Source organism: Galendromus occidentalis, unplaced genomic scaffold (assembly GCF_000255335.2).
Source record: "Galendromus occidentalis unplaced genomic scaffold, Mocc_1.1 scf7180000077516, whole genome shotgun sequence".
NCBI lineage: Eukaryota > Metazoa > Arthropoda > Arachnida > Mesostigmata > Phytoseiidae > Galendromus > Galendromus occidentalis.
In genome coordinates this window covers 511,286-537,692 of record NW_003805504.1, presented here as the reverse complement: position 1 = coordinate 537,692, position 26,407 = coordinate 511,286, and the positions used below count along the sequence as shown (strand labels likewise).

At 51.9% G+C, this 26,407-nt stretch overlaps 3 protein-coding genes across 3 annotated transcripts; 2 read left to right on the top strand and 1 right to left on the bottom strand.

Moving 5' to 3' along the window:
* Window positions 1-284: 284 nt before the first annotated feature.
* On the top strand, window positions 285-4,172 carry LOC100904057 (uncharacterized). The gene is made up of 7 exons (XM_003747356.2): window positions 285-295; window positions 1,839-2,048; window positions 2,229-2,475; window positions 2,691-2,835; window positions 2,938-3,130; window positions 3,307-3,540; window positions 3,749-4,172. The coding sequence occupies exons 1-7, from the start codon at window positions 285-287 to the stop codon at window positions 4,044-4,046; spliced, it is 1,338 nt and encodes a 445-aa protein (XP_003747404.1). The 3' UTR covers window positions 4,047-4,172.
* Window positions 4,173-6,094: 1,922 nt separating this feature from the next.
* On the bottom strand, window positions 6,095-8,011 carry LOC100900361 (sorbitol dehydrogenase). Its single transcript, XM_003747331.1, has 8 exons — window positions 7,901-8,011; window positions 7,755-7,788; window positions 7,494-7,658; window positions 7,237-7,396; window positions 6,937-7,121; window positions 6,651-6,826; window positions 6,409-6,530; window positions 6,095-6,311 (listed from the first exon to the last, which is right to left on the bottom strand). The coding sequence occupies exons 1-8, from the start codon at window positions 7,952-7,954 to the stop codon at window positions 6,161-6,163; spliced, it is 1,047 nt and encodes a 348-aa protein (XP_003747379.1). The 5' UTR covers window positions 7,955-8,011; the 3' UTR covers window positions 6,095-6,160.
* Window positions 8,012-14,068: 6,057 nt separating this feature from the next.
* On the top strand, window positions 14,069-16,526 carry LOC100900220 (putative sodium/calcium exchanger 7). The gene is made up of 2 exons (XM_003747330.2): window positions 14,069-15,452; window positions 15,925-16,526. Exons 1-2 carry the CDS (start codon window positions 14,072-14,074, stop codon window positions 16,167-16,169), a joined length of 1,626 nt encoding a protein of 541 aa, XP_003747378.2. The 5' UTR covers window positions 14,069-14,071; the 3' UTR covers window positions 16,170-16,526.
* Window positions 16,527-26,407: the final 9,881 nt, after the last annotated feature.

Genomic DNA, 26,407 nt, shown 5'->3' with positions numbered 1-26,407 from the left:
ATGGTGACATTTGTTTCTGACCTTTTAGGATTTGTCGGGACCGAATCGAGAGCAAATCATATGACAGCCAAAGCGCTTCCAGTTCGCGAAGCTGCACGACTGGGTTCCCCGGGGACCGAAGATACTGAAATTTTCCTCGGGCGGAGCCGCCTCTTGTGGAGAACTCGCCGCCACCGAGCATCGAATCGCTCATGGGAGATTTTCTCTTCATTCCAGAAGCCTAGCCGGAAGAGTTCGGCTAGGCGGTGACGCATTTTCGCCGCTCAAACAGCACAAGGACAATCATGTGTCTCAGGTGAGTAAAGCACCGTCCTATAAATAGAACCGACTCTCGGTCGGATCCCATACTGGGAAATTCAGGGTTCCGGAAATAGGAACTCCTAACGCAATCGGAGGGGATCTATTCTCTCCGGGGACCGAGATATCGATCAGAGAAGAGAGGCTACGCGCCGAACAAGACGATCTTTATTAACTAAGCCAGAGGACATCCCAGCCCATACGCCACGTAGCTCGCTGTGTGAATTATTCGCAGTGACTGTGACATCCAAAAGCCTTTTTCCGGAGAATGCTTCCCATGCATGAATCCTAGCGACGAAGAACGTCATTACGCCGAACACAAAGGTTCTGCGAGCGTTCCGTCGTTCAATTGCACCCTAAGTCAGTCTTGTAGCTTCCGCCAGATGACCTCTTGCCCCCGGAGCCGGATCCCGCAGGTGCTGACGCGCAAGATTGCCGCCGCTGCTCCGTCCGACCGTGGCCTTTCGCTCGGGGAACGCACTGCGGCTTAGATGCAGGCGATGTTTTGCAAGTGCTTTGTTGTCCGGTGCTTTCGTTCAGTTGTCACGAGATAGCTGTTCCTCTGAGCGGTCTACGCTCGAGAAGACGAGCGGAAAGCCCCCAGGCCTTGGACGACGGACAGATTTGCGAGTCGTGCTAAGACGGACTTGCGTGGGTGGTCAGCTTAACTCTGGCAAGGAGAACCTGAGTTCTCCATTCGACTTGTTGAAAACGCTCGGTGCAACATTATAGACGTCGTCGTCGTCGCTCCCGTCGAGGTGGTACCCGTTCGTGGCGCAAATACTTTTTTCGTCTCCACCCGAGGTTTTTCCAAGTACAACTTCTAGCCGCTGCGGTTTGAGCGACGTCTTCTCCACTCGAGCTTTTCCGATGTTCCGTTCTTCCCCCAGCTCCGTCTTTTGATACGGATTGCCCCAGCTCCGTCTTTCGATGGGGATTCCCCCTGCTCCGTCTTTTCCACCTGTTCCTCTGAGCGTCTTTTCCACCTGTCTTCCCGCTCGCGACTCACTCATCCGGTTCTATTTCGAAAGCGCCGCGATCCGTACGCCCACTCCACCTGCTCATCCCCGATAGCTGCTCCTCCGGGAGGTAACTGCGGATATCTTTGGAGGTTATGACCTTTTCTCTTCCACCTCCCCGACTGACCTTTCCAGCATCCGTTCCGCTCCTGACGTATGAGGAGGATTCGGAGCTCCGGAAATGATCCTAGAAAATTAGTGATTGGCCCGGTATCTGTTGGAAGGAAGAAGGAACGGAGGAAGATCTGTATCGAATCGATCAATGGAGGCGTCGGGAACCTGAGGGAACTTTTCCCCAGGTTTCCCGTTGAATTCGAGAGCTGATATTGCTCCCTTCCTTGGATTTGTAGCTCGAGCTGGAACAAGAGATCATCGGTCGGGAAAGGTCGTGAAGACGCACCTGGAGCCTCAGGGTAGAGAAGATCCCGGACCGGAGTCTGAGCCGTCGTCGGGGAGAATTGGACCCGACTCCAATTTCGACTCGATTCTAGTTCCTACTAAGCAGTAACTTTCCATTTGCAGTTGTAGGATGTCGTCTCTGTTATTTTTCTCCATCTTCATATTCACTGGATTGGGTATATACGGGCTCCTACTCCGCAAGAAAGGGCTCCGATCCCGCTTCACCGAAACGTGGACGGTTTACTGTTTCGTAATGAGCATTGTCTGTCTCGTGCTCGCCTATTGCATCTCAATCTGCGACTCCTGGAAGAAGGAAAACAAGCGTCGAAACAGGTGCGTACTTCGAGAATCCACAGTCCGGGTTCGAGCCTTGCTCGCAACAATCGATGGGAACGTTATTGGATACGGATTTCGATAAGATATCAGGATTTCGAGCATAGATGCGTGAGCTCGGGTCGATCGGGATCGAGGATTCGTAGTTTTTCCTCTCAAACTTTGGCCTCTACCGAGCAGGAGCGACAATGAAAATAGCGACAGCGGAGCAAGCGGCAGCGGTATTATTTCGAGTGGACGTCGCTATGGACCTTCGGTAGTGAAAAGTGGACCTTTACCTCCTTTGACAATCTCGAACTCGGCACTCCACGGCCACGGTCCTCAAAGCGCCACGACATCGCCAAGGGACTTTACCTTCACAACACCATCGCCCCGGAGCGCATCTTCAACGAGACACTTTGTGTTCCCAGCTGGGACCTATCTACAGGTTAGTACAGGGTCAGAAGTCATAAGCCGCGCAGGTCTGCCGGCCCTTCTACCTAACCGGCCGGCACCGCTTGTTGTCCGGCAGCCATTGCGAAACCAATATGCGCAGTCTGACCACAAAAGATCGCACAATGCCCTCGACCAACTAACCTTGACGTGAATATTGCACTCGAAACGGCTCGGGTCAAGCTTCAAAGCTATTGGATTTGCTCACAGGTATCCCCGGCGCAGAGCAGCGCGGTCTCACCTTCGAGAAGTGGCAGATACTACCTAGCGACCGGGTCGACCCGTTCGATTGCATCCGCCCCCGTTGAGGGTTCGATATCACCTCTAGAAAACGGCGCACCAAGCCAAGTTCCGGGTAAGCGACCAATTTATTCCAGAGAATAATTTGGCTGTACTCGGCCGTCAAGGCGTCCGCATGAACGGTAGAGTGCTGACGATGGTTCTGACGATTTTTCAGGCAATGCCACCGGTTCGGCGAATATCGTTTCCTGTCGGGAGGCTTCGTCGGGTGCATCTTCGGCTCCCCGCTCGCCGAGAGAACGTCCGGTACTTTTCGTTGTTGTACCGCGTGGCTCTGCGCTTCAATTGCCGGTCATGCTCGATATGCCAAGATCGCCTAATTCGCCGCTCGATCGTAGATGCGTACGGAGGTGAGTGAGGAGGCTGTTGCTTCACAAACTGTCGTCCCGGAGAATATTCAGCCGGAGATGGACCTTGCCACGGCTTCGGAAATTGAATTCGAAAGGAATCATATCTCTCTCTGTATGTCACGCGACCTTTTTGCCAATGCTGTCACACGCTCACGATTCTCTCGTTCCAAACGCAGATGCTGTAGCTTACCCCGTTCGGGCCATCGGCGGGCACGGCGCTTCTATCAGCATAGCGGAGGCTCGGGCGTTCACGGCCACGCTCACGCTCCTCATTCCACACCTCCACCATCTCCGAGACAAGTGTGCCTCGTGCTTCCTTCTCAGATGAGCCACTTGCAACAGTCCCGCACCTACCAGAGGCGGAGATCGAACTCTTTCTCCGGTTTGGACGCGGTCCGCCCTTCGCACAGGTAATGCGCGGCTGATCCCGCTCGGTGACGGGGAGGTGGTTCACAATCGTTGTCCCATTTTCCCGATTTTCTCATGAAAGGGGAGCAATCGGAGGTCCATTACGCCTTTCGGGCCCCGCCGCTGGTTCTTGGACCTCACCTGACCTAGGTATTGGTCCTCGCTCAATCTTACTAAGGGATGAGCATTGATATCTTCGTTTGCCCACAGAAGCAGCGACCACCTGAATATCCCCGGTCGAGTGGGTGCTGTTTCAAGCGCCAGTACGGGAGACATTTCGTTCGAAGACGATCCGCCATCATACGCTTCACTCTGTGAGGATCCACCTCCTTATAGTGAGATTATCAGACCGGTGAGTCATGCGGCCTCCCAGACATCGGACCCCGGCTCAGACCCCGATCATGGTATCACTGTTACCGTAGAGCGCAGCAGTCCGTCGGTGGCACCGCAGGACGAGTTGGCCACGACCACGGTCATCGTTGACGGGCTCCACGAGACCGCAGCGTAAGCCGCTTTCTCGGTATTCGTACACTTCTTATGGCAACTAATTCACATGACGGCACAGGACTCTGGAGAGCCAATCGCAGGGTGACAATCCCAGGGTTTGAGTTGTAGCCTTCTCAATCAGAAATCATCAGGAGAATTACAAGAAATTCAAGCGTCAATAAGCAGCGATGATGATAAATATTATGAATATAGTCGAGACCACATCATGGGATGCACCTCCATTCCTTTGAGTGTTTTGGAATGAGAGCGAGTGTGTGTACCTCACTGAGCACTGTCTTAGCAATTTTTAGAGATTTCACCAACCGAAGCTTGAATGTGTGACTAAGTGATTCTAAGAAGGGTGGAGCTGAGCTGAAGTACCGCGGAGGACTTCGAGCCGACAAGCGGATGGACTGACGTAAAAAAGTCGGCGAAAAGTGATGGAGAACTGGATCTTCGAGGGAGAGTCATCCGTTATTGGCCGTGCGAGGATTTGAAAGACGGAGAGCTTGTCGATTGTCAGTCTCGGCAGCGGGTTTGAGAGTTCGTCTTCGCGTCTCTTTTGGCGAGCAATCGAGTCTGGCTGGAGTAAAGTACAAACGCGAGAAGAATGTTGATCGTATGTATATCTGATTCACATGCTGAGGAATCACACGATTGGAGGCTGTTGTGGACGAAAAAGAGAGGCTTGAAGGAATGTGTCTTCAGAAAGGATCCTACTGCACCCCCAGGGTATTCCCGGCAAAACAAACACCGTAATCGTACGTTACCGTTTAAACCTGCATCAGGGACAAGACTATTCCCTTATTTAGAAAGGGTGCGAACCAATGAACATAAGGCTTCCTGGTTTACTGATCGCTGCAGTAAAGCAGCGGCTGTTCCCACGAAGCTCCCTGGAAAAATATGTGATATGACTCAGCCATCCGCTGATCAATCTCTGGGAGTAATTTTTTCCGTTCGATTTCGGAACGTGACTCTTTATGAATTCGTGGTGATTTATGATAGTTCTCATCACTCACCGTTCAGAGGTAATGGGGTGAATCCTGAGAACGAGTAGCGCAGGCCGTCGCCGAAGTCGCGCTGAGTATTGCAATGGAATGCAGAGTTGACACCGGCGACTATACTCGCTGATAAGACATCTCAAATGCGACATTGAGGACCGCCTCGTCGGACAACCTTTCAGCGGAGCTTTTCGGGAATTATCCGAGCTTCGGGGAAGCAGATTGAATTCTGTTCTTCTCCGGTGCTTGGCGGCGATCTGCATCGGATTCAGTAATCATTGACTCGTCTCGAGTTCGAATCGGATTGAGCGGGGCATGGACGAAAATTTCGAACCGATAACGAAATCAGGGGTCCTTTGTGGAGCCGCGAGAACGATTCGAGTAGTATAGGGGTGTCTGGACCGCGACATTGATTTATTACATGGCAGCTGACGGACGGCTGCCGGAAATTCTGCCGATGTACATACCAGGGATGATTCTTAGATGAACGCATGAGAATGATTCTGGCCGTTCTTCTGTCTTATTGAAAATTCGCCGTTTAATTATACGCTGAAGCAATCGAAAGTGATTTTAGGTCGAATTTTATCTGGAGTATAATCGTCTCGAAATCTCCCCCTGGCGAAAGTCATGAGTGTTTAGGATATTCCTCAAACTGTCTTCACACGAGCATTATCCTTGATCTGAAAACCCGCATATACCCTGAGCGCAACCTTCCCCGGGTCGCAACGACAGCGGGAGGCGAGATATTGTGAAATACTGGAGTTCTGTTCGGCAAGATCTCATATAAATGGTTGAATGATGTTTCGATTGTTTGATCTCCGAGAAAATCTTTCTCTGTTGTTACCTTGTTCCCTCCATGTTTCCGGAGTGTTTGTGATAGCTCACTTATCATATCCGTGTCTACTCACTCGATGATCCGGCGTAATTGTTACGTATTATTCAAATAAAAGCTAATCTACTTTCCATCGTAGACTATTCGCGTTTCTAGACCAGACCAGATTAACATCACTTATTCCAGCACAGAGAAGTGCGCCAGTAGGCTCAGGCTCAGCCATGCAAAACGAATAACTAGGCGGGACTCCCTGCTTTTATTGATAACATCGGAGAGGCGATTGGGGACCAGTAATCCAGCGATCTAGCAGTTCAACACGATTTTCACGGCACCGTCACGCCCGCTTATTGCATGATCGAACGCGTCTTTCACTTTCTCCAATGGGTAACGATGAGTGATCATTGGTTTCAAGTCGATGCGGCCGGAACCAAGCAGGGAAATCGCAGTCGGATAGCTGAAGAATTCGAATAAATTATTAGCAGCTCACGATGGAGGGTGGAGAGTTCGCATCAGTGGAAGTACCAGCTCGTCATAGAAAAAAAATCGCTCACCAGTTCGCGTAGCAGAAAATGCCTTGGATCACAATCTCTTTCACGACGGCTTCCATGATCGGGACCTTGCTGAGTTGAGGGCCCATACCGACGACCAGGATAGTTCCCCCAGGTTTGGTTGCCTGGAACAAGGAACTCGAGATGAGAAACAACGTTTGGGTCCGATCTTCGCATATATCCCTTCGCTGCATGAGCAAATGATCGGGCGATGGAGGGAGAAGCCCCCATTCCGGAAAACTCACGTAAACAGCAGTTTGCAGGCAGGTCTCCTGACCAGTGCATTCGAAGGTTATCTCCGGAGGGCCGCCGAGGATTTCTTGGACTTTCTCGGCGATCGCTTCCGGGCTCATACCGCGGGTGTTCATTGTGTAGTTGACACCCATTGCCGTAGCGACTTTCAATTTCGCATCGACGATGTCTGTAAAGGAGAGGAGCTCAAAACTACGGCCGAGCTTTTGATTGGTGTAGAATGCCGCTGAGAAAGAATGTTGTAGAGAATCTCGATATGTAGGGGAAGGAATCCGGTACCAGTTTGAACGATGGAGTCAACACCGTAGGCTCTGGCTGCGGTCATGCACAAAAGACCGATGGGTCCAGCACCGCATACGAGGACCTTCTGACCAGGGGCTACGCGCCCTTTCCTACAAGCGTGCACTGCCACGGCGAAAGGTTCTACCAGAGCAGCCTCATCCATGGACAGGCTATCTGGGACCCTGTACGGGAAAGGATCAGGTAATCGGAGATCTGATAGGTTTCGCTGCGAATGACACGATGCAAGCAGGTTTCGGCCGATAAGAATCGTAATTATCGAATGAGGGTGGGTCTCACTTGAACACGAGGTCCGCTTTCATGATCGCGTAACGCCTCAAGTGACCCCTGTACGGAGTGACTTCCGTTAAGTCGACTCGCGGGCACAAATTGTAGGAGCCTCGTTTGCAGAATTCGCAGGTATGACACGTGAGGTTCGGCTCGACGGCGACTCGATCACCTACGCATGTCACAAGCGGCTTTGACATCTCTGAAGATTTCCCTTCGTCTGCGGAATTGCTGATCCGGGACCGATGATCCCTGATCCGTCCACTCACCAACTTTCAGGTGGGTCACTGCTCTGCCAACCTTCGACACCGTGCCACTGGTCTCGTGTCCGAGGACGATGGGCGAGTGAACGATGAAGCGGCCCGTGCGACCGTCAAGGAAATAATGGAGATCGGTTCCACAGATGCCCACCGAGCCAATTCGGAGTTGAACATCTTCAAAACGTGCGGAGAATTAACAGTGAATGCCCAGCCCTGGGAATACATGTGCGTCGATGCACTTGTATAATAAGTGGATCTCTAGACTCATACCGTCGTCTTGAGGCTCTTCGATGGGAGTTTGCTCCTAGAAGGAATTTCAATCAAATCTCCTGCAACAATGTCACAGCTCCACCGAATTTCAGCGGGAGCATTCCGGGCATCTCCTAAACTACGTATCATGATATCCCCACACTCACCAGTCTGAGGTCTCCCTTGCCGTGAAGCACGGCGCTCAAGTTGTCGACGCCCATTTTGACTGAGACGGAAGAAAGTTGACCTACGAAGAATCAGCGGACAACGGCCAACTGGATCTCGAGCTGAACGGGGCCTATTTTAAAGGCAATCGATGGAAGTGAATTGACACAATCTAATCTTCCCGCTCTCCGTTCGATTTCTTTGACACCAGCCTGAAATCTAAGGTGTCAAGTTCAATAAGATCATCGAACCGAACAATTTGTTCTACGCGTTGCTTTGGAGCCCCATCTCGTTTTTCACTTTGGTATTCTCGGATATCAAGACGCAGACTCGCGAAGAATTCCAGAGAAACCAGGAATCCAGAGTCCGAACTCGCCTCCCGTACGACCCCGCTTAAGAGGCGGATAGACAAGAAAAACAGAACTCAGGTAGCTATAGGACCGAATCCATTGGTTTGTCGTGGTGCGGAGCAGAGGGGGTCTCGGCACGCGATAAGTTCTCGTGCCCATCGACATCCATGCAGAGTGAAGTATCGAAACAGACTGGAGAGATCTGGTCAATGACTAGCATATTGGACTCGGGGTAAGGAGCCCCCAAATGAAAATTATTAGGTCTCAAAGATCCGAGCCGCCGGCGCCGATCAATCGCTGCCAAAGACTCTGACCTAGATAAGGATTGCCTGCTCATCTCAAGGCGATTTCGAGACGTCCCCCACTTTCGCTGACGAATGGTAGCCCGCCAGGTGATTATTTCTCAGATGGAGACAATGACGACAAATGGATGACAATGGTGACTCGAAAACGATTACTTCGGAGACGAACATCCCTGGTGTCCGATTCTGTCCGACGTCGGAGACTGTTGCGATCATGATGATGATGGAAACACCGGAAAAAGAATTGAAGGAGTCAGATTCAGCTCAAAACTCCAAGATCTTCCCGCGGGCACGGACCGGGATGCTCGAGTTGAGTCTGACGAGCCCTATCCAAAACCTAGATCGATGATCTCACTATCCCAGGATACGTATCGCGCCTTGTCGAGCATTCCGGGAGCTCTGTGAATGGAGAGCCAGGCTGCAGGCGAATGTAGCGGGAGATCCTCCTCGATCAAACTGGTTAGGCTCGGAGTCCGCGACGATAACACGACCGAGGGAACGGGGTCCGCTTGTTGGCCGTCAGCGGGAGCACCTCCGTGAGGCGCTTCCCCCGAAAAAAGACTCACATCCGAGGCGTATGTATCAAACACTCAGTTCGGGGTTGCAGACGATCTTAGAACGGACCAAAATCGGATATGTATTCTCTCAACTGAGCCCGGCGATCTACGTCGGCTTGGACTCTTTTCGCATTCTTCCTTTTCAAGGCTTGCCTGGTGTCTGGAAGACCTTCTTCGTGATGAATACTCAGCGATATTCCGTCGCAAATCCACGGAGACTACTCTCGGGGCCGATGTTCCCCTCTGCCTCGGGTCGAGAATGTGCTCACTAGCGCTAAGCGGGACACCCGGGAGATTTCCCCTGATTGGGGAAACACACCTCTAGGTCCGCTCAGGGCCGTGGTCTCTTCCGATCTCCTGGGTATGGTGCGGCCACAAATATTCAGTGATTCAGTACGGGGGAAATTTGAGAGATTTGTATACCGAGGAGAAAGATTAGCGCATCTAGGTCCGAGGAACACCGAGGTCAACGGCCTGAAAACGCCACCCACTGGACAGCAAACTCGATGCTTTTCAGAGGTGTGCATCACGATATACCCCCAGAAACGGAGCCTTCCCTCTTGAGGGAATCCTATCGACAGTGACGAAACGAAGCATCATTTCGTTCGAGATTGTCTCGGAAACCTTGTCTTCGAGATTGTCTCGGAATCCTCGTCTTCGAGAACGTCGGCGTTGGGAGTCGAATCTCCACGGACAGCATCACCGGATCAGCGATATCACATCCGAAATCGATGTTGCCTCCACTTTTTTGCGAACTTCTCGATTCTGGAAATGCGCATTTTAAGTTTCATTGTCAGGCCTACCACCGACTCACCTACCTCTGTAGAGTCGCGGCACAGCCAGAACTTCGAGCGAGCGATTGATCCTTCGACAAGTAATATCATCATCATCATCGCTTTCTCTCCCCGCCCCTATGTAATCGGATGGATATAGTTCAACGGTCGTCTACTGGCGGGGAGGAGGGGGAGTCGGAAGTGCGACTCTCTGAAGCTCAGAGACTCAAGTCGATTCGAACCCGTTTCGCGAAAACATATTCCACCGGCGTCGTTCATTTCTGAGCCTTTTGTGTGAGTATTCTGAGCAATCGATCTATATACACGGATAATCCCCTCTTTTGAGTGGGCCAGCCTCTGAGATGCGATCTGGTCTGAGAAGATTCTTTATCAAGGCCTCTGATAGAAAGGAAATTTCTGTATCCCTCCTGTAATCCGCGGCGAGCCTCCGTGTACACAAACTATATATGTGTGTCGAGAGGAATCCTCTCTCGCCGACGGAAGCCTCGGCAGCTGTCCGGCCCCTCGCTCTCATTCACACAAACTCTGTTTCTCCTCAGACGGTGACCCAATTATTATATTTAGAACTTCTGATAAGAATACGCGACATCCCTTGAAAGGACGTCCATTGCCACTTTCGGGTCAATCCGAGGGTTTATTGGACCGGGCGTGAGCTTCATCTCAATTCGTCATCGACCTCACTTGCTCCGAAATGCAACCAAGGGTTGAGTACACGGGAAACCTCGCGTCACGCCGCTACGCCCGTCATCTATCGAGCGAGAATTCTTTGCGGAATAGGGACCATTGGATTCGATGTCGAGAAATCGCTCTGGAGAGAGGAAGCATCCCGTTTGGGAGAGCAGCCAATGAGCTGATCTGGTCTGACCTGATAGTAGTATGTACATACAATAGTACATATGTACAACGTTTCCGCAAGTTTCAGGCACCAGCTTCACCGCCACTAAATCTGAATTAGCTGCCGTGTAAGAGCGCGTGTAATAACACGCTCACCCACACGGATCCAATTGAAAGGCGGACGGACATGTTCTGCGGTTTTGTGAGCGAACTCAACAGGGACAGGGATCGCGGGTACCGATCTTATTATGCTCACGGTGCTCCCGTCGATACTCGACGGTGTAGCCGAATCGCACTTGAATCGAAGCCACTGTTATGCGGAACTCGTATGCAAATGCGCGCCTATCCCTTCCCGATGAGGTACAAGCCGGCTCACCCACTTCCCATCGATTACGTGCGAACTAAGCGCATCCTGTAATTCATCGAATGACTCATTTCCCGAAGCATTGAACCTCGACGTCGTGTCGCTTGTCTCGGATTTCCTCAAAATCGCGTCCCGAAAATATGTTTTTTTTCAGGGGGGTCAGCTCTTTCCCGGCTTGATGCGGCGGTGCTGGGGATTCTCTCCTATGCATGAGAAAAAACATCAGAAAGCCCTAATCCATCACGATTTTCTGACCTCGGAAGCACGACAGATTCGTTTCTCCGACGGCTCTGCAAGATCAGGCTCCTTGAAGGTTCCGAATCCCACGGGAGAAGGCATGAGGGCAGATCTTGAAACTGCCAGGCACTTGCATGAGCTCCGCGGAGATGGCTGGCTCCACGGGAAGCATCAGAGACGGTGAAAGAACCGTCAACTATCTCCGGCAGGACCCTCGAGAGACGCGTGTATTCATCATGTCTCGATAGTTATTCGGTCGATTAGTAACACTGCCCGACAGCCGAAACATTACAAGAAAATAGATTGCTAGGCTGGGGTAAACCGAGGGCGTGATTCCGAATTTGTTAACAGTTTTTTGGGTCAGGTCTAGTTTCTCCGTAGTTTCATTCTCCCTATTTTTTGCCATGTTTCGTCTGTTTAGTCATCTATCTCCGCTCCTGTGTGGGCTGCATCGATCAAACTCCAAAAACGGTTCGAAATACATAGCTTAGAACTATACCTGGCTGGATTTTCGTAGCGATTCCGTGCAATGGTCTCCGAGCTAGAGGCATCGGAAACTCAAAGAAAATGTGAAAAATTTGAGAGAGGGTCTCTTGGTGAGCTCTTGACAAAAAAAACTAAGACTTTCGAAGCCGTCTACCCTAGACTTTTTCATGGGGGATGCCTTTACGAACATTTCAAGACCAAAGGGAGCATGATCGGATGATATGTACATCCATTTTTTATTCAAGAAAGACTCGAAAACCCTGAAACACCCGATTTCACTCGGGAAGTCGAATAATCCGCATCACATCGAGTGGTTAGCGATTGCCTGGAATGTGGTCGATCAGAGCCGTCCCGCATGAGGTTCCAGCAATAGTCTGCCATCATGGAGACATCCCACTTTTTTGTCGAGCTGCATCATGAGAATAGGGAAGAATCGGGAATCCAGGAGAGGAGCGAGCAGGGTTTTTCCTGGATCTGTGGGCTCCGGCACCAAAAATATGTAGCTTCCAGCTTCTCTACTTCCGCAGTCGGACGAGCATCCCGCCGGGAATTCGTGTCTTCCCGTGAGGATTTGAGGAACGCCTCTGGGAACGCGACCATTGGTCCATAGATTCTTGCTAATGTTTGGTTGAGGTGCCCGAGACGGCTCTGACAGCCGAGTATTTGCATGTCGGACGATCACAGATCGAGCCAGTTGAGGAATGAAGTCTAGAACGGTGTTTCGAAGTTGAGGTCTCTCGGAGCCTTCAGGACTCGATTGCCACCGATCGCGTAATTGACGCTCCGAAGCTTCGTGCATCAGAGTAGACCGCATTTCATAGACCACGTCACGCCGCCGCGCTTCGACGTGATTTGAGGGTTCTATTCCTCCAATGAGGAACCCTGTTCACTCCTGCAGAGTCACTCTCTTCTGCCTCGCCACCTTCGGGAGTGAGATAGACGCAGGCGAATATCGGGAAGGGAACGGGTGGGTGCTTGGGGCCATCTCCCGGCATGCATATGCAAGCTCACGCGAGCTCACCACGTGCTCTGATGAAAATAGGCTTGACGTTGAGAACGTGCAGTGACGGATGTTTCAATGGGTTCGGGATAAGGGCATGCTCTCCCCGAAATTACGCGTAGTACTCGTTGAACTGCGACTCAAAACCGCTATGGGAACCCCGAGCCACCGGCGAGAAGAGCTTCCCGGATTTCATCTTCCTGTTGATCTCTGAATGAATGACCCCAAGGAGGTCGATGATTTACATCATTCAACCCCACGCTCACTCAGTCAGACCCGCTCTCGACTTCCTACAGAGCAAGATGACACAAGCTAGAGGAAATCTACTGCTCTATCGTCTTTTCGCGATCGACTGGAACTTGGGATGAATTTTTCTTAATCCATGGTGCGAGCTGAACAGAACAGAACTTCTTCCTCAGCTGTCGTCAGATGCTCCACGGGTCGAGCGGTAGATCCTGTGCACGCTCGGAAGAACATGATTCGAGCCGCGTGCGAGCTATGCAGCCGTTTGCTTCCATAATTTCCCTCGTGTCCCGAAGTCGAATGATTTATTAACCATTCCTGATACTACATGTTTTACATTGTATCCAGGAGACCCCATGCGCGGGGGGGGCGAGTCATCTCAGCTCAATGAAGGAGATCAGTTGACGTCCAAATTAGTGTATCACTTTTTCAGCTTTTGGGGAGGGGCCCTGTAGCATGAAGTGTTCGATTTCCCTGAATTGGAATAGGCTCGCGCATTTGACACAGTCTCTTCGCTCAAATGTTGATGATGCGATAATCACCAACGACTTTCCTGAGGCGGCATCGGCTGAGCGGCCATGCATTCGTTTACGAACAAAATGAAATATGGAGCGATCAGCAACAGCAATTTTCTCACGACAGAATCCTCTATCGGCTAATCCCTCTCAACGCACCTGTGCGCTCCCGAGATATGATAGAGAGCATCGATGCGGGTTGATACGCTCGCCTGAAGTTTCGCAGCAGAGCTCTCTTCGAGCACGCGGAGACCATGACTCAGCGCAACCTCTCCCGCGCAGTCGGTGAGACGCCACGATACCTGGAAGATGAATTATTTCACTCTCATTTCCCAGCGCTTCTTCCTCCACCTAATTCAAAAAGCCAATGGAACGGCTCTCGCAGAGATGTCGTCTGTTTCGAGGACTAAGCCAAACGTCATTCCATAAGCCAGTCGAGCCTTACTACGGCGTCCTTGTTGACAGCTGGACTGCAGTTTCCTGTCGTCGGGATGGAGCTCTCGAACGGCACTGATTTGTGTGCGAACTTTGTTTTCGGGAAGTCTTCGGTGCTCCAATTATTGGACTGCACACCCCTCGCCCCGTATCTGCCGCTCATTCTTCTGACTGTGTTTACCTCGATTCTCTTCTACGTTCTGGCGCTCACCGCGGACAAGTACCTGTGTCCTGCACTCGTCGAATTATCCAAGCTCCTCGGTCTGTCTGAGTCGCTGGCCGGGGTGACACTTGTCGCTTTCGGCAATGGCGCCCCGGACGTGTTTTCAGCCCTGAGCGGCATCCGACAAAACAAGAGCTCCATGGTGTTCTCTCAGCTTTTCGGGTCGGGAGCTTTCGTCAGCGCCCTGGTCGCTGGTATCGTGATGATCGTCGTCCCTCCGTTCGATGTGGACTGGCCGAGCTTTTCTCGTGACATGATCTTCTACATGAGCGGATCGATATTCACGTTTTACGTTTTTTACCGGAGCAAAATTCACCTCATGCATGCCGTCGCATTCGTCGCCATCTACGTGATATACATCGCCGCGGTCGGACTTTTCTCGAGTTACTGGCAGTCGGAACAGACGCTCGAGCTGGACGAGGAGGCTATGTCGGATCATTCGTCGCTATACGGCTCGATGAAGTCTGTCTTCGACTCAGCGTTGAGCGTCGTCAGAGCTACGAAATCGAATAATCTCACCGATCCCGTCGTTTTAACATCCTCCTACGGCACCTTCGACCAATCCGGGAGTACCCTTTTCGACAGTGGGCGCTTCACCGAAGATACGTCGTCGCACTTCATCTTCGCCGAGCTCGTCCTGCACACCTTGCCCTGGACTTGGGATAAACTTCGCGGGATGCCCTGGTATTCCCAAGCTAAAAGCATTCTCCTCTTGCCCGTGAATCTGCTTCTTTCTCTGACCATCCCAGTGGTGGATAGAGATGTTTTCAAGTCGAATTGGTGCAAAACCCTAAACACCGTGCACTGCGTGCTCACGCCGGCGTTCACCGTTTTCCTATTTTCGGGAGACTTCGACGTCTACGGGGTCCCGCTGAGTCTCTGTGTTCTCCCCGTCTCACTCACACTCGGAGCGCTGGTATTCTGCACTTCGAGAATCAACGAAGCTCCGAAGTATCACGTAGCCTTCGCGTTGATGGGTTTCGCGGCTTCCGTTGCCTGGATCTTCAGGACCTGCGAAATTCTCGTTTGCACGTTGAGCGCGATCGGGACGGTCATGGGGATTCCCGATTCGATTATGGGGCTGACAGTTCTCTCGTGGGGGAGCAGTCTCGGAGATCTCGTCACGAATATAGCGATCGCGAAGCACGGATACGCATCTATGGCGATCTCGGCAGCGTTCGGGGGAATCCTACTCGACATGCTTTTAGGACTCGGTGAGCATTTTCTCTAACATTTCTCCCGCTTCCGTTGGGAATTAAAAATCTGTTTTCTGTCAATACATCATAATCGGAACGGCGCGGCGATCCATGACGAGTCGAAAGTTCTCCCAACGCGGATCGCTTGCTCGTTCTGTCGATGCTGTCCGTTATCGGTTCCGATGGATCAAGCGGGACGATGGACGGCAATCTCGAGCCGATGAACGCGGCAGAGCTTTTGAAAACATCATCGATCGTCTTTATCTCTTACAATTAGTGATATCTGGAATCGATGTTCTCAATCGAGTTATCCTCTCGGGTCCTACGAACGGCAAATGTGCGCTTTTAGTCATCACGATTGATGTTTGTAAACTCATTCGAGGCCTACGACCTCTAATTTGAAGCAATTACTCGCTAGAAATTTTCTCGTCCACCCCCGGTGAAGGTCTCATACAGCTTCTTCCTGCTAACGGACTCGAAATCATTCCAGGCATTCCGTATGCGATTCTCGTGCTGAGTACTGAGGAGTGGGTCATGGAGCTGGAATGGACCTACGCCGTGGTTCCTCTTTTCGCAGGAGTTGTTTCCTTCATCCTTGTTGCGAGCGCTGGTTTATATTCAAATCAGTGGCGCACATCGAAATTACAAGGCTGCGTGTTCATATCGATTTATGCTATAACTGTTACGGTATCGGTAGCCATTTCAATAGCCGAGTCGCTAGGTGGCTTCACATGACATCAGACTTATTCGCGTTTTCACGTCACTCAAAAAAAATCGACGAATGAGCTCTTGCGAAAGATCTCGCTCGCCAGCGGTATCGGAAGTATCACACATCGGATCCCATCGCATCCCGATTTCTGTCCTTCAATCGGTTCTCGCCGGATGTGGACGGGAACCGGATCGATTGAACCTGAAGGTCTGATGTGAAATCATCATCTCGCTGACAAGAAGCGTGAATCAAACTTCTCTGCTTCATGCAACCCTTCGAATGTAAACAGCCCCTTGTTTAGATTACGGTAGAGAATTGTGAATGATAAATGTATTTCCGTCGGGACGCATCGAGATCTATCCGATGCCTTCAATGATGAATGATAAAGTAAAATCCTGCATAGCCTGTTTTCGAGATGTCTTCAGAGAGCGGCCACCGGATTTTTGCGGCTCCCGCAGAGGCAGCCGATTTTCGGTCAAATCGACGTGGTGCCTTTTTTCAGGGAGGGTCTTGGATCTCCGATGGTGACCAGGGGCAGTTATCTTTCGGAGGCACATTTTGATATGTACTCAATAAGCCGGCTGTAAATCAGCGAATATATTCCTCTCTCGAGACGGCACAGCTCTCGTGGGGAATGAGGGGTTGGGAGTCGATTCAGTGGAAGACGAGTTTCAAGGGATCTTTTTCCAGAAATTGGTGACGGTTCTGCATGATATATGGAGCTCCGGAGCGACAATCTCACAAAGCGGATGCTCGATCGATTCTTCAAATAGCTACAAAACAACGCGACAAGACGTCTGAATCTTCCTTCAGGTTCGACTTGAGGACCACGAGCCCCGAATCGCTTGACGTCCCCCTTCATCGACCAGATTCCATAACTAGAGGTAGAGCAGCTTTGAAAATGCTCGAAAGATCTTCCAAACGGCTCGAAAGGGGGAGCCGGTCGATCGGACAACTTCCCCGCAAGCTGAGATTCCGACCTGATTCATGTCTGATGTCCTTGGGACGTTGCGATCGGGAGTGTTTTTCTCCGAGAGACATTTCCCGGAGCAAACATTGCGGAAGCAAAATATGGCTTCGTGCCGCGATAACCGACAAAGCGTCGGTGGACTTGTCATGGGGTCGTGTATGTCCACCAGTCGAACCGAGTGCCCCGCTTGGCTAGGTGGCTCGGATTCTGGAACTTTCACTTGTCGCCGAAGAGCACGGATAGTTTGACTGCAAACGCTTCTGCGTGATCCCAGCCGCGTTTATAGATTTGAGTCCACGCATACGCATGGATCCGGTGGTTCCAAGGTTCGGATTGCCTGTAGAGGGATATCGTGCAGGCTCCTCGACGAATATCCGTGGGTCTGTTGCTTCATGAGCGAAAGGGTCTCTGATGAGTTTGGGGACTTCCACATGTCGGAAACATAGACTCGTCGCATACGTATCGGATTTGCGACCGCCAGGACCATGTGTATGACTATGTTACACCGTGCTTATGCAAAACGCACGCGGCTCGACATCTCCGACCGCCCCGCCTGTCTGCCGAAGGCACGCGATCGAGACCCTACAGTTCTGTTTCGAGATTGGAGGCTCATGCGCGTGGAAGGTGGCACCACATGAAGGAGTCGACCGTGGAAAAAAAATGCGTAGAAAAAAGACGAAGTGTATGTACCGAGGGGAAATTCTCGATGACTATCAGAAGGCCGGTTCTCTGGATCAATGGCAATAACAAGGATAAGTGGGGAATCTATGAATATCTGAGCGGCTTTGAGGAGCCGATATGCAATCCTTTGTATGACCCTCTTTACACCCGCCCGTTTCATGGGAAAAAACTGCTCTGACCTCAATTCGTAATGCAAATAGCGGCAACTCTGCGGGCAAACTCGTTTCGCTTAAAATCACAGCGACCCACGCGAGAGTGAACCTGTGGAGCGGCTGAATCTTATTATTCCCTCAAGTGGAGGCCTCCGATGTCTGCCTTGCCCCCGCCTGACACAGGAGGGGTTCGACGCAGCTCGTAGGGGGAGGGGGTGGGGCGAGTGTTGACACCTGCAAGATAGTCGCGCTTCTCCCCACTTACGATTCTACACGACTTCCACTGAAGAGGATGAACTGGGTCAGATGTGAGAGGTTTTTCCGCTTCACTCATCGAATGGGAACGGATCTCTTGGCATTCCGGGAAGGCGTAAACGTGAATAGTACGTTGAGCGACACAGAAAGCGTCCTAGAGCTGAATGACTCCCGAAGCGGGATTGGGACCAGAGGAAAGCGATGTTGCATGGATATTCTCCCTTTGGCTGAGACGACACACCTTCACTCCAAGGACAGATCGCCGGGAAATCGAAGCGGACAGTTCGCGGAAGAGATCACTGCCGGGAATTGTCTGTATCCCGCTAAGCGCGCTCGGTCCCTTCCTCCCTGAGCGAGCGATGAGAGCTCTACAGACCGTCCTTGAATGTTTCGTCGAACACAACACTTTCGATACTCTCAGCTTTTTGAAAGTTGCAACTGTTTCCGGGGCTTCGAGGTGTTTCCCGGACTCGATCTTACCGAGAAATTCGAGAGGGAGGTTCAAAACAGGAACTTTAGGTTGCAGGAAAAAAATTGCTCCCGGCGCACTCGTTGAGCGCGACGCAACTCTCCCACGCAAACAGACTGAATTGTACTATCGAGCTCACCACAATGTGCGTATCGTCTGCGTCCCATCGAACTCTCATCTACGTTGTGCATACGGGCCCGCGACAACAAGCCGTGCTGTAGATCAGACCGCTTGAAAACATGTCTGTGGAACGTCAACAACCCGAGCACGGAGCTCGCCGTTTTAATTCAGAAGATGGAAACTTCATTTTCAGGAAGCCAACCCCCTCTCTGTGTTCCAATCTAGAAGCTTCGGGAATATTTACGCGCGGAGTATTAGGAAAACTTGCACGCTACGGAAAGGCCCTCATGGAAAGCATGCCGTTGACGAGAGACATCCGCGTACTCGAGTACCATAGGTCATCTTCCCTTTCAATCCTCTCGAGGGTAAAAAGGTGTTTTAGTCATCGCTCCTAATACCACGAGCGATTTCGCGTTACCACAGAGATTGATGCGGGAAATATGTTTTGCATGAGCGCGTGCGAGCATATTGAATCCGTGGTTATTATTCTGATCCAATTCGTAGCACTTATCGGCCAGATCTCTGACAGAAATCCGCCGATCTGGAGAAGGAGCACGAGGAGATGGAATTTCCCCCTAGTCCCTGGCACGTGCTCGAAACAGAGCATCGCCCCCCTAGGATGGATTGGGGAATGTTTTCGTGGACGGTCGGGGTCCCCGTAAGCAGGAAGATTGTGATCCAGCTGCAGTTGCTTCGTTTCTGACCGATTGAGTCGCGTGCTCGCCGAGCAGTTCTCATGATGAGGAATCCGCGGAAGCGATGCGCGATATTTGCTCGACCATATTCTCGCGCAAGGATGATAAAGCTCCAAGTCGGCTCACCGTTTACACGTGCTCGGTCTGGGCTCCGACGGCTCTGAGCGCAGCGATGCGATTGACCCTTGCGCTCACTAAATCGCACCGTAGCCTGCGGACCCGAGAGAGAATCGTCGCCGGATGCGGTTCATCCGAAGTCCAAACCTTGCTTGCCGCTCTTCCAGCGGAAGATCTTCTCAATGAATAAAAAAACGGATTTCAGGACCTGGTTCGTCCGCGAGCATCGAGTTTGCGGACATCTCTGCGCTCAGCGCCTCTGAGGGAATTGCTCTCCTTATCGAGCGACAGAAGCCGACCTTCGTGAAAGCCGTGGACGGCTGCCTGATGCCCGAGGTCATCCCTCATCATGAACCTGTCGGGCTTCTCGACGAGAGAAATTCGCTCATACCATTCATCGTCGATACATTGAAGACTTCATTTTCTTTGCTTAGCTGTCAACAACTCGCGCATGCTCAGCACTGGTACCATCAGATATAGAGGCGAGGCCAAAACTGCTCCTCGTTGAATGTCATTAGCCCGATAATGTACATAGGCACAATTCATTCGTAGGTCTACATAATCACCTCGTCGACGAGTCCGCTCTCGATCTGAAGGCGCTTGACGGAATCAGAAATGAGTGAGTTTGAGACGGCGCGGCGCCGGCGTTTTCCTATCCGTTGAAGGAGACCCGCTACCCTCAAAACTCAGGTTACTCACAGCGATTGTCTGTGGCGAGGAACCGGATTTCTGTATTCATCAATACTTCAGGTATAGGCAGAAGATCAGGCATCGGCCGCGAATAGCTTTAGTCGCGCGTGGTCGCGACTCCTGGTGGACTTCCGTTGATTTCGGTCGTTCGGACTCTCTTGACATCTAGGTTCGACTCGATTGAAGGTGCAAGAGTCGCGAAGATTGCAGAGCTTGTCTCGCGGATAATTTTGTCAGTATGCAGCATGCTCGCGGTTCTTATTTGATTGATTCGGTATAGGTACGTACCTAAGCCAGTTTGATTGACCTGACTCCCCAACTCAGAAAAGATACACTTCGACGTACCCATCCGTGGCCTCGAGGCTTCAGGGATGATCTTGGTTTGCGGAGATTCCCGAGCGGGGCCCGACGTCCGGAGTTCGGGCCACCTTCACTCCCATTATATGTTGCATCATATATTAGCCGAGGTATAATCAGGTCTAAGCCGCGAGGAATATCCCGCATTTGGGGCCGAGAGTGGAGAAAGAATGGAAGAGAAAGCGAAGGCTCGCTCACCCATGGCTTGAATGACTGAAGAAAAGTTTCTCATCGTTGTTGCTAAGGTATGCAACCAGGTCGTCGAGCGTGTTCTGTGGAGTCTTCGTCACCTTGAGCTCTGGCGTAGCGTACATGACGGTGGCTCATCACGAGTTCCCTCTCAACAGTGCGCTCGAGCATTCAACGAGCTCATTGTTGGCCTGCGACCACGAGGAATCGGGTTAACGAGTCACCGACTTCTTTTGCATCACAAAAAAGACACGGCGAGCGATGGAGGAGACGATGGATCGGTGGAAAAAGGAACTGGGTCGGTAGGGCGAATGTTCACGAATCACAGATGGGGGGTGTTGCGATTTTTGCCATTCACTTTTTTTCTTGAGCTTGCCCCACTTATCCCGTGACGATTCCGTTGCTTCTCGCTGCCGACGCGGGCTGTTTCTCGCCATCAGACGTTCGACGGTCTCTGGGGATACATTAACGACGAGCATTTAAATAACGACACCGGCGACGAAGCCGAGCTGTGATGATCGCGGAATTTATTACAAGATGATGCTGACGAAGATGAGAAACTGGGTCGCGTAATTCCGAACGTTTGCAAAGGTTTCATAGTTTTTGAGATCGCTCGACCTCGAATTCGTGCGGAAATCGGAAACTCGCCCGACAGGGTGCCGTCAACCTTGACATCTGTACACTGGGTCGCCGCGTTCCCTCTCGGATATCGTCGTGACCCTCCTTTGAGATAAGTTTTGGGTTTCAAAGGCGAGCAGCTCGTGAAAGCCTGCGGGGCTCTGTCGGTTTGAACGAGATATCGCACCCAAATCCCGGGACTCTCTCGAATTATCGGGTGCCGGATAAATTCCTCATCGGCCCGAGCTGCTTCAACCCAGAGCCAGAATCTCCAGCTGTCCATCCTTTCCGGAAATACACGGAAGACGAGAGAGAGGTGATACGCGGCCGGGTCCGGCGCTGATGGACACGGCATCCATCCAGTGAAAGCCCTCAGCAGGCCTGCAATCACCCGCGACATCATGGTCCTGGGTCAGCGGCCGAACAGAAAAAGACACACTTCTAGAAAGAGAATAACTCCCGGAAGAGGAAACTTCCTGAGCAAACACGATGTTCCTCGATGACGCGAAGATAGATTACTGCGTGTGATGCCCCCGGGTCCGAGGGAACTCCGAGCTTGAACGTGGTGGATAAAAATACGAACACGGACAGAATTCTGATGGAGTCGTTGTGGGCGGGGAACGACTCCCGACGAATTAGTGAACGACGAGGAGCGATTGCTGTCTCTACGGTATATAGGAGTTTCTGAAAAGAGGGTATCGGGGGAGTACTCCACTCGGGGAACGCTTCTCGCGGCAACCCTCTTGTGCGCATTCGCGCCGGCAGCCGTCAGCCGCGTTCAGTCGAGCCATGCAAGAAACCGCTTAGCTGCGTCGGTACATCTGGGACCGCACGTACACGAGACAGGAGAATCCATGCAAACAAGTACCTGCATGATTAAACAAAACACTGAAAGGACGAGTCTCGAAGCCTGAAGCTGTTTGCGCAGCGACACTGGATCCGTTCGTCAGTCCTACCTGCCCATCTGCTCGGCTGGTTTCTGTAACTGTCGAGTCGACGGCCTACGTGATGCCTATGAGGCTCGGATGATATCGAATATCCGGAACTGTTAGCATTCGCGATGAGCGTTCCGAATCGCGACCGCCCTGCAGGAGGTGCGTCGAATTTCTTTGGGGTCGTTGGCCCGTTGTTTGAGGATCCATGAGTGTGCTATGCGGCAGATACACAATGCGTGGAGGGATATTTTTAGCTCTGCGGATCACAGAGGATTCTTTCGGCGGATTTGATCATCCGGCGAGAATCGGGAAGACTACGGTTTCCTGGAAAAAGTCCGACGCCAAGATTCACCGTGAGTCCGGAAGGAATCCCAGGAAACAAGGAAGTCTACCGAGAGTCACATGGGTTCGTATTCCCGAATATCGTTCGAGGCCACGGAGCCCTCTGCAGACATCAGAACTCTATAGTAGTTCCCGCAGTCGGCCGTTACCCACCCGGCTGCGGAACGGGCTCTTGCGGACCGATTCCCAACCGAAGCATGTAAACCCGAAAATCGTTGGTAGGTCTGGGAAGAGCGATTTCTAGAGTCGAAAATTCATGAATGTAGCGCACGCGAGGCTCCCCCTGCCACGCCGTCTGAAGGAGCTTCGATGAGGGAAAGTCCATTTGCTCGAAAATTATCGCCAATACCCCGAGGAATTCTAACGGAAACTTGAGGTACGTACTGATATTCGATTTCGCTGCCATGGCAGTGGCCGCGAGAGTCCAGACGAGGGTTCGCGTAAGAAGAAGAATAGAGAGGGTCCGGGAGGGAGCGTACAAGAGATTCGTGGAGGGCGGGATTACATGAACCAGTCTTCTCGAGAGAGGCCGAAAACACTTGTCGTTCCCATATGTCCCCTTTTTCCCCGAACAGATCTCCCCGTTACGTCGCCGTTCCATCTCCCGTACGATTTAGAATAAACACTTGAGTCACGAACAGGCTTCCGGGCTGGAAAAAGCCTCGCCGCGAGCCTTTTCTCAGCTCGTTGCGTGCGAGCGACCGAGCGAGCGGGCCAGCGATAACGGTGCACTTGTGATTGTTCCTCTACTCGTTCCAGTTATTTCCTCAACCTTCATGTCTCCTTCCGGGTGCGAGCAGCGCGAACTTTCTCGAAAAGCGCCCAACTTAATTCCAACTGCTTCGCGTTCCCGTAAATGAAGTGACCTAGTTCCGAAACTAACGAAAACTCGCGTGTCTCTAATGGAGTCCCGCGAAGCTTCAAGAGTCAAGTTTGCCGCAATATTTCCGAGGGATAAAGGGGACATCCGCTGCGGGACTATGAAGTTCTCGTTGACAAGGTCCCAACGAGGAGAGAAAAAAAGTGACCCAATTCCGATCTCGAACACATCGTGATCCGATCATGGGCGAGTTCTCGTTAAAGGCAGAGGTGGTGGAAATCAGCCTGCATCCACTTCACGGACTTGACGTCGCGCTAATCCTCCGGGGACTCTACGCTGCGGAGGCGTGTCGAGAAGCCGTGCTTTGTATGAATAGTCGCCCCGGAATTCCAAGGCGTTCTCTTACTGAGACTCGATTCCACTGAGGCCATAACTCAGCGGGCGACAAACCCGGGACACGAGTAGCTTTCGCTCGAAGCTCGGGCTTCCGTTCGTTGTTGAGTCCGATCGGTTTCATGCGCGACCTGCCCCAACCGCCAACGCTCGATGCGGTCCACCGTCCAAGGACCGGGCTCCGAGGTAGCCTTGGGAGCCGGAGCGAGTCCCCTTCCGCAAGAGTATCAATACATGATGCGCTTCCTGAATTTCCCTTCAGTCCCCGCACCCGAAGGTACAGGATCTCTGGTATCATTTGTCTGTTTGAAATCTCTGCCAGCGAGCGGGCCAGGAGACCGGAGGAGAAATTCCTGGGGTATGCTGCGGGATTCTGGCTCAGACGTCTACCGCGACATCGTTGCCTCGAAACTGAAGCCTCGTCAACAGGATTGTTTGCGTCATACCACTTCAAAGCGTTCTGTGGGCCACGGGAGGTCTCGGCTGCGGGTAGGTCAGCCCTTGAAGTCGTTTGCTGCGTCGTTCGCTTGTCATATGATATTTCTGTTATTGTTGCTATTGCGGTCACTCGATCGTCAAGTCGCTCGGTTTCTCGCTCGTGTAGGCCGAGGGCTTTCATTGCACGTCTAACTATACATAGAGTCTATTCAAGTCGAAACCATCAGTCTCCTTTTCCGGGATGCTAGTCAGCTTGCGCTGTCGGCCCTAGTGACCGCTTGTCCGCCAGACAATGCTTTTCTCAGCATTGCAGGGCTCAACGCGGGGAGAGAGCATACGTTGCCAGATGCAGAAGACGCATAGGGGAAGAAGGAATGATCACACAGAGGACCGACGGGTGGACGAGCAGACCGACACCCGAATGCTTAGAAGCGTTCCAGTGCAAGCCCGCGTTCTCGGGCCGAGGACAGCCGCGCCCTCCACTGGAATAAGACCCGGTTCTCTGGCCCAGTTACGCGAATAATATCGTGTGTCGTATCCGATTCTGTGTTTCTCGAGGGAGCCTGAAAGATATTCGAGCGAAGCGAAGGAACCAAGTTCCTTCCCGAGTCGATCGACGATTATTCCTCATCGGCGCACTTCCGAGAAACACAAGAAAAATCTGCGAAGATGGTGTTCTCCCTGGAGTATGGTAGCGATCCAGGAATGTCTACGGCCGTACATCGGAACTCCGAGAATTTCCTCTGGATCATATCTCCTCTGGCATCTGAAATGATCCGAGTGTATCGGTAGAACGAAGAATCTCCCTCTATTGCTCGGGCAAACGTTAGACTCGCGAGGTGTTCGTGCTCGGTCCCCTTCCTTATGTAGAGCGTGGAACTCGACCCAGCCTCGAGATCCATCCCGGGTCGACAAGGAACGAACGCACCGATGTCTCAGGAACCGGATCGAGCGAACGAACGAATCCCCCTCCCGCGGCTGTCACTCTGTCTGAGATCGCATCAAGACGCGTCTCGACGGGTGTCATCCAATCAACGTAAGAGCGCACACAAAATAGTTTGCGAGTCCCGTCAGGAGGGTGCTGCTGCCGCTGCCGCCGCCGCAAGCCCACGAAAACTCCTGACCCACTGCTATTGATGACTCGGCCGACCGGAAACGGAAGAGTATCTGCCACCCGAAAGTCTTACCCAACGATTCGCTGTGCACCGCTACTACTACTACTAGAAAGGGGTCGCAATGTCGTCTTGCCAGCGATCTTACAAGCTAGCCAGTCAGGCAAGCATTCACTCAAGGAAGGAATAGGAAGAGGGAACGAGGACGGGAAGGCTCACCGAGTGAATCGGAGCAGCAGCACAAACGCCAGCACTTCTTACTGACCCATATTCCGCCAAAGTACTCGCTCTTTCGATATACTCCTCGTCCTATAACCAGTAGCTCGTTCCGGATGGGTGGGGGAAGGGGGGGGCGAGGGGGAACGGGGGGAAGAGACAGTTATACGGAACCCTCGATCAACCTTCGTTTCATGGCGAAGAGCATCGATGCGCTATACGTTGGATTCCTGTTGAGTGCGTCCGTGGCACCGTTAACCTAAATATCTAGACACAGCGGAATCGTCGTCGTACAGATGCGAGCGATGAGTGAATTTGTGCCTCGTCGAACCGGTTACGGTTACGCCTACTTGAAAGTGAATTAGATGCGGGAATGTCGCGGAAGTTTCTCCGTAGTTCGCTCACGGGCTTCGATTCGACCTTGCGCCTAATCTTTTTAGGTAAATGATCAACGACTCCGTTGATGGATGCGCCGATAAACCTAAATCTGTAGGTCGAGCCTGGCATCCTTTGTTTTCGGTGTCGCGATGAAATTAAACGAACGCTCGGATGCAGCGTCGATTGTCCAAAAAAATAGTTCTATGATGCTTAAAAAAATTTTCCAAGAAAAATCTCTATTATTATTCGTATAAAATAACATTCTGACTTTCTGTTGACAGAGCTTCGCAGGAGGAGCGCCTCGCCTTCGGGAATGC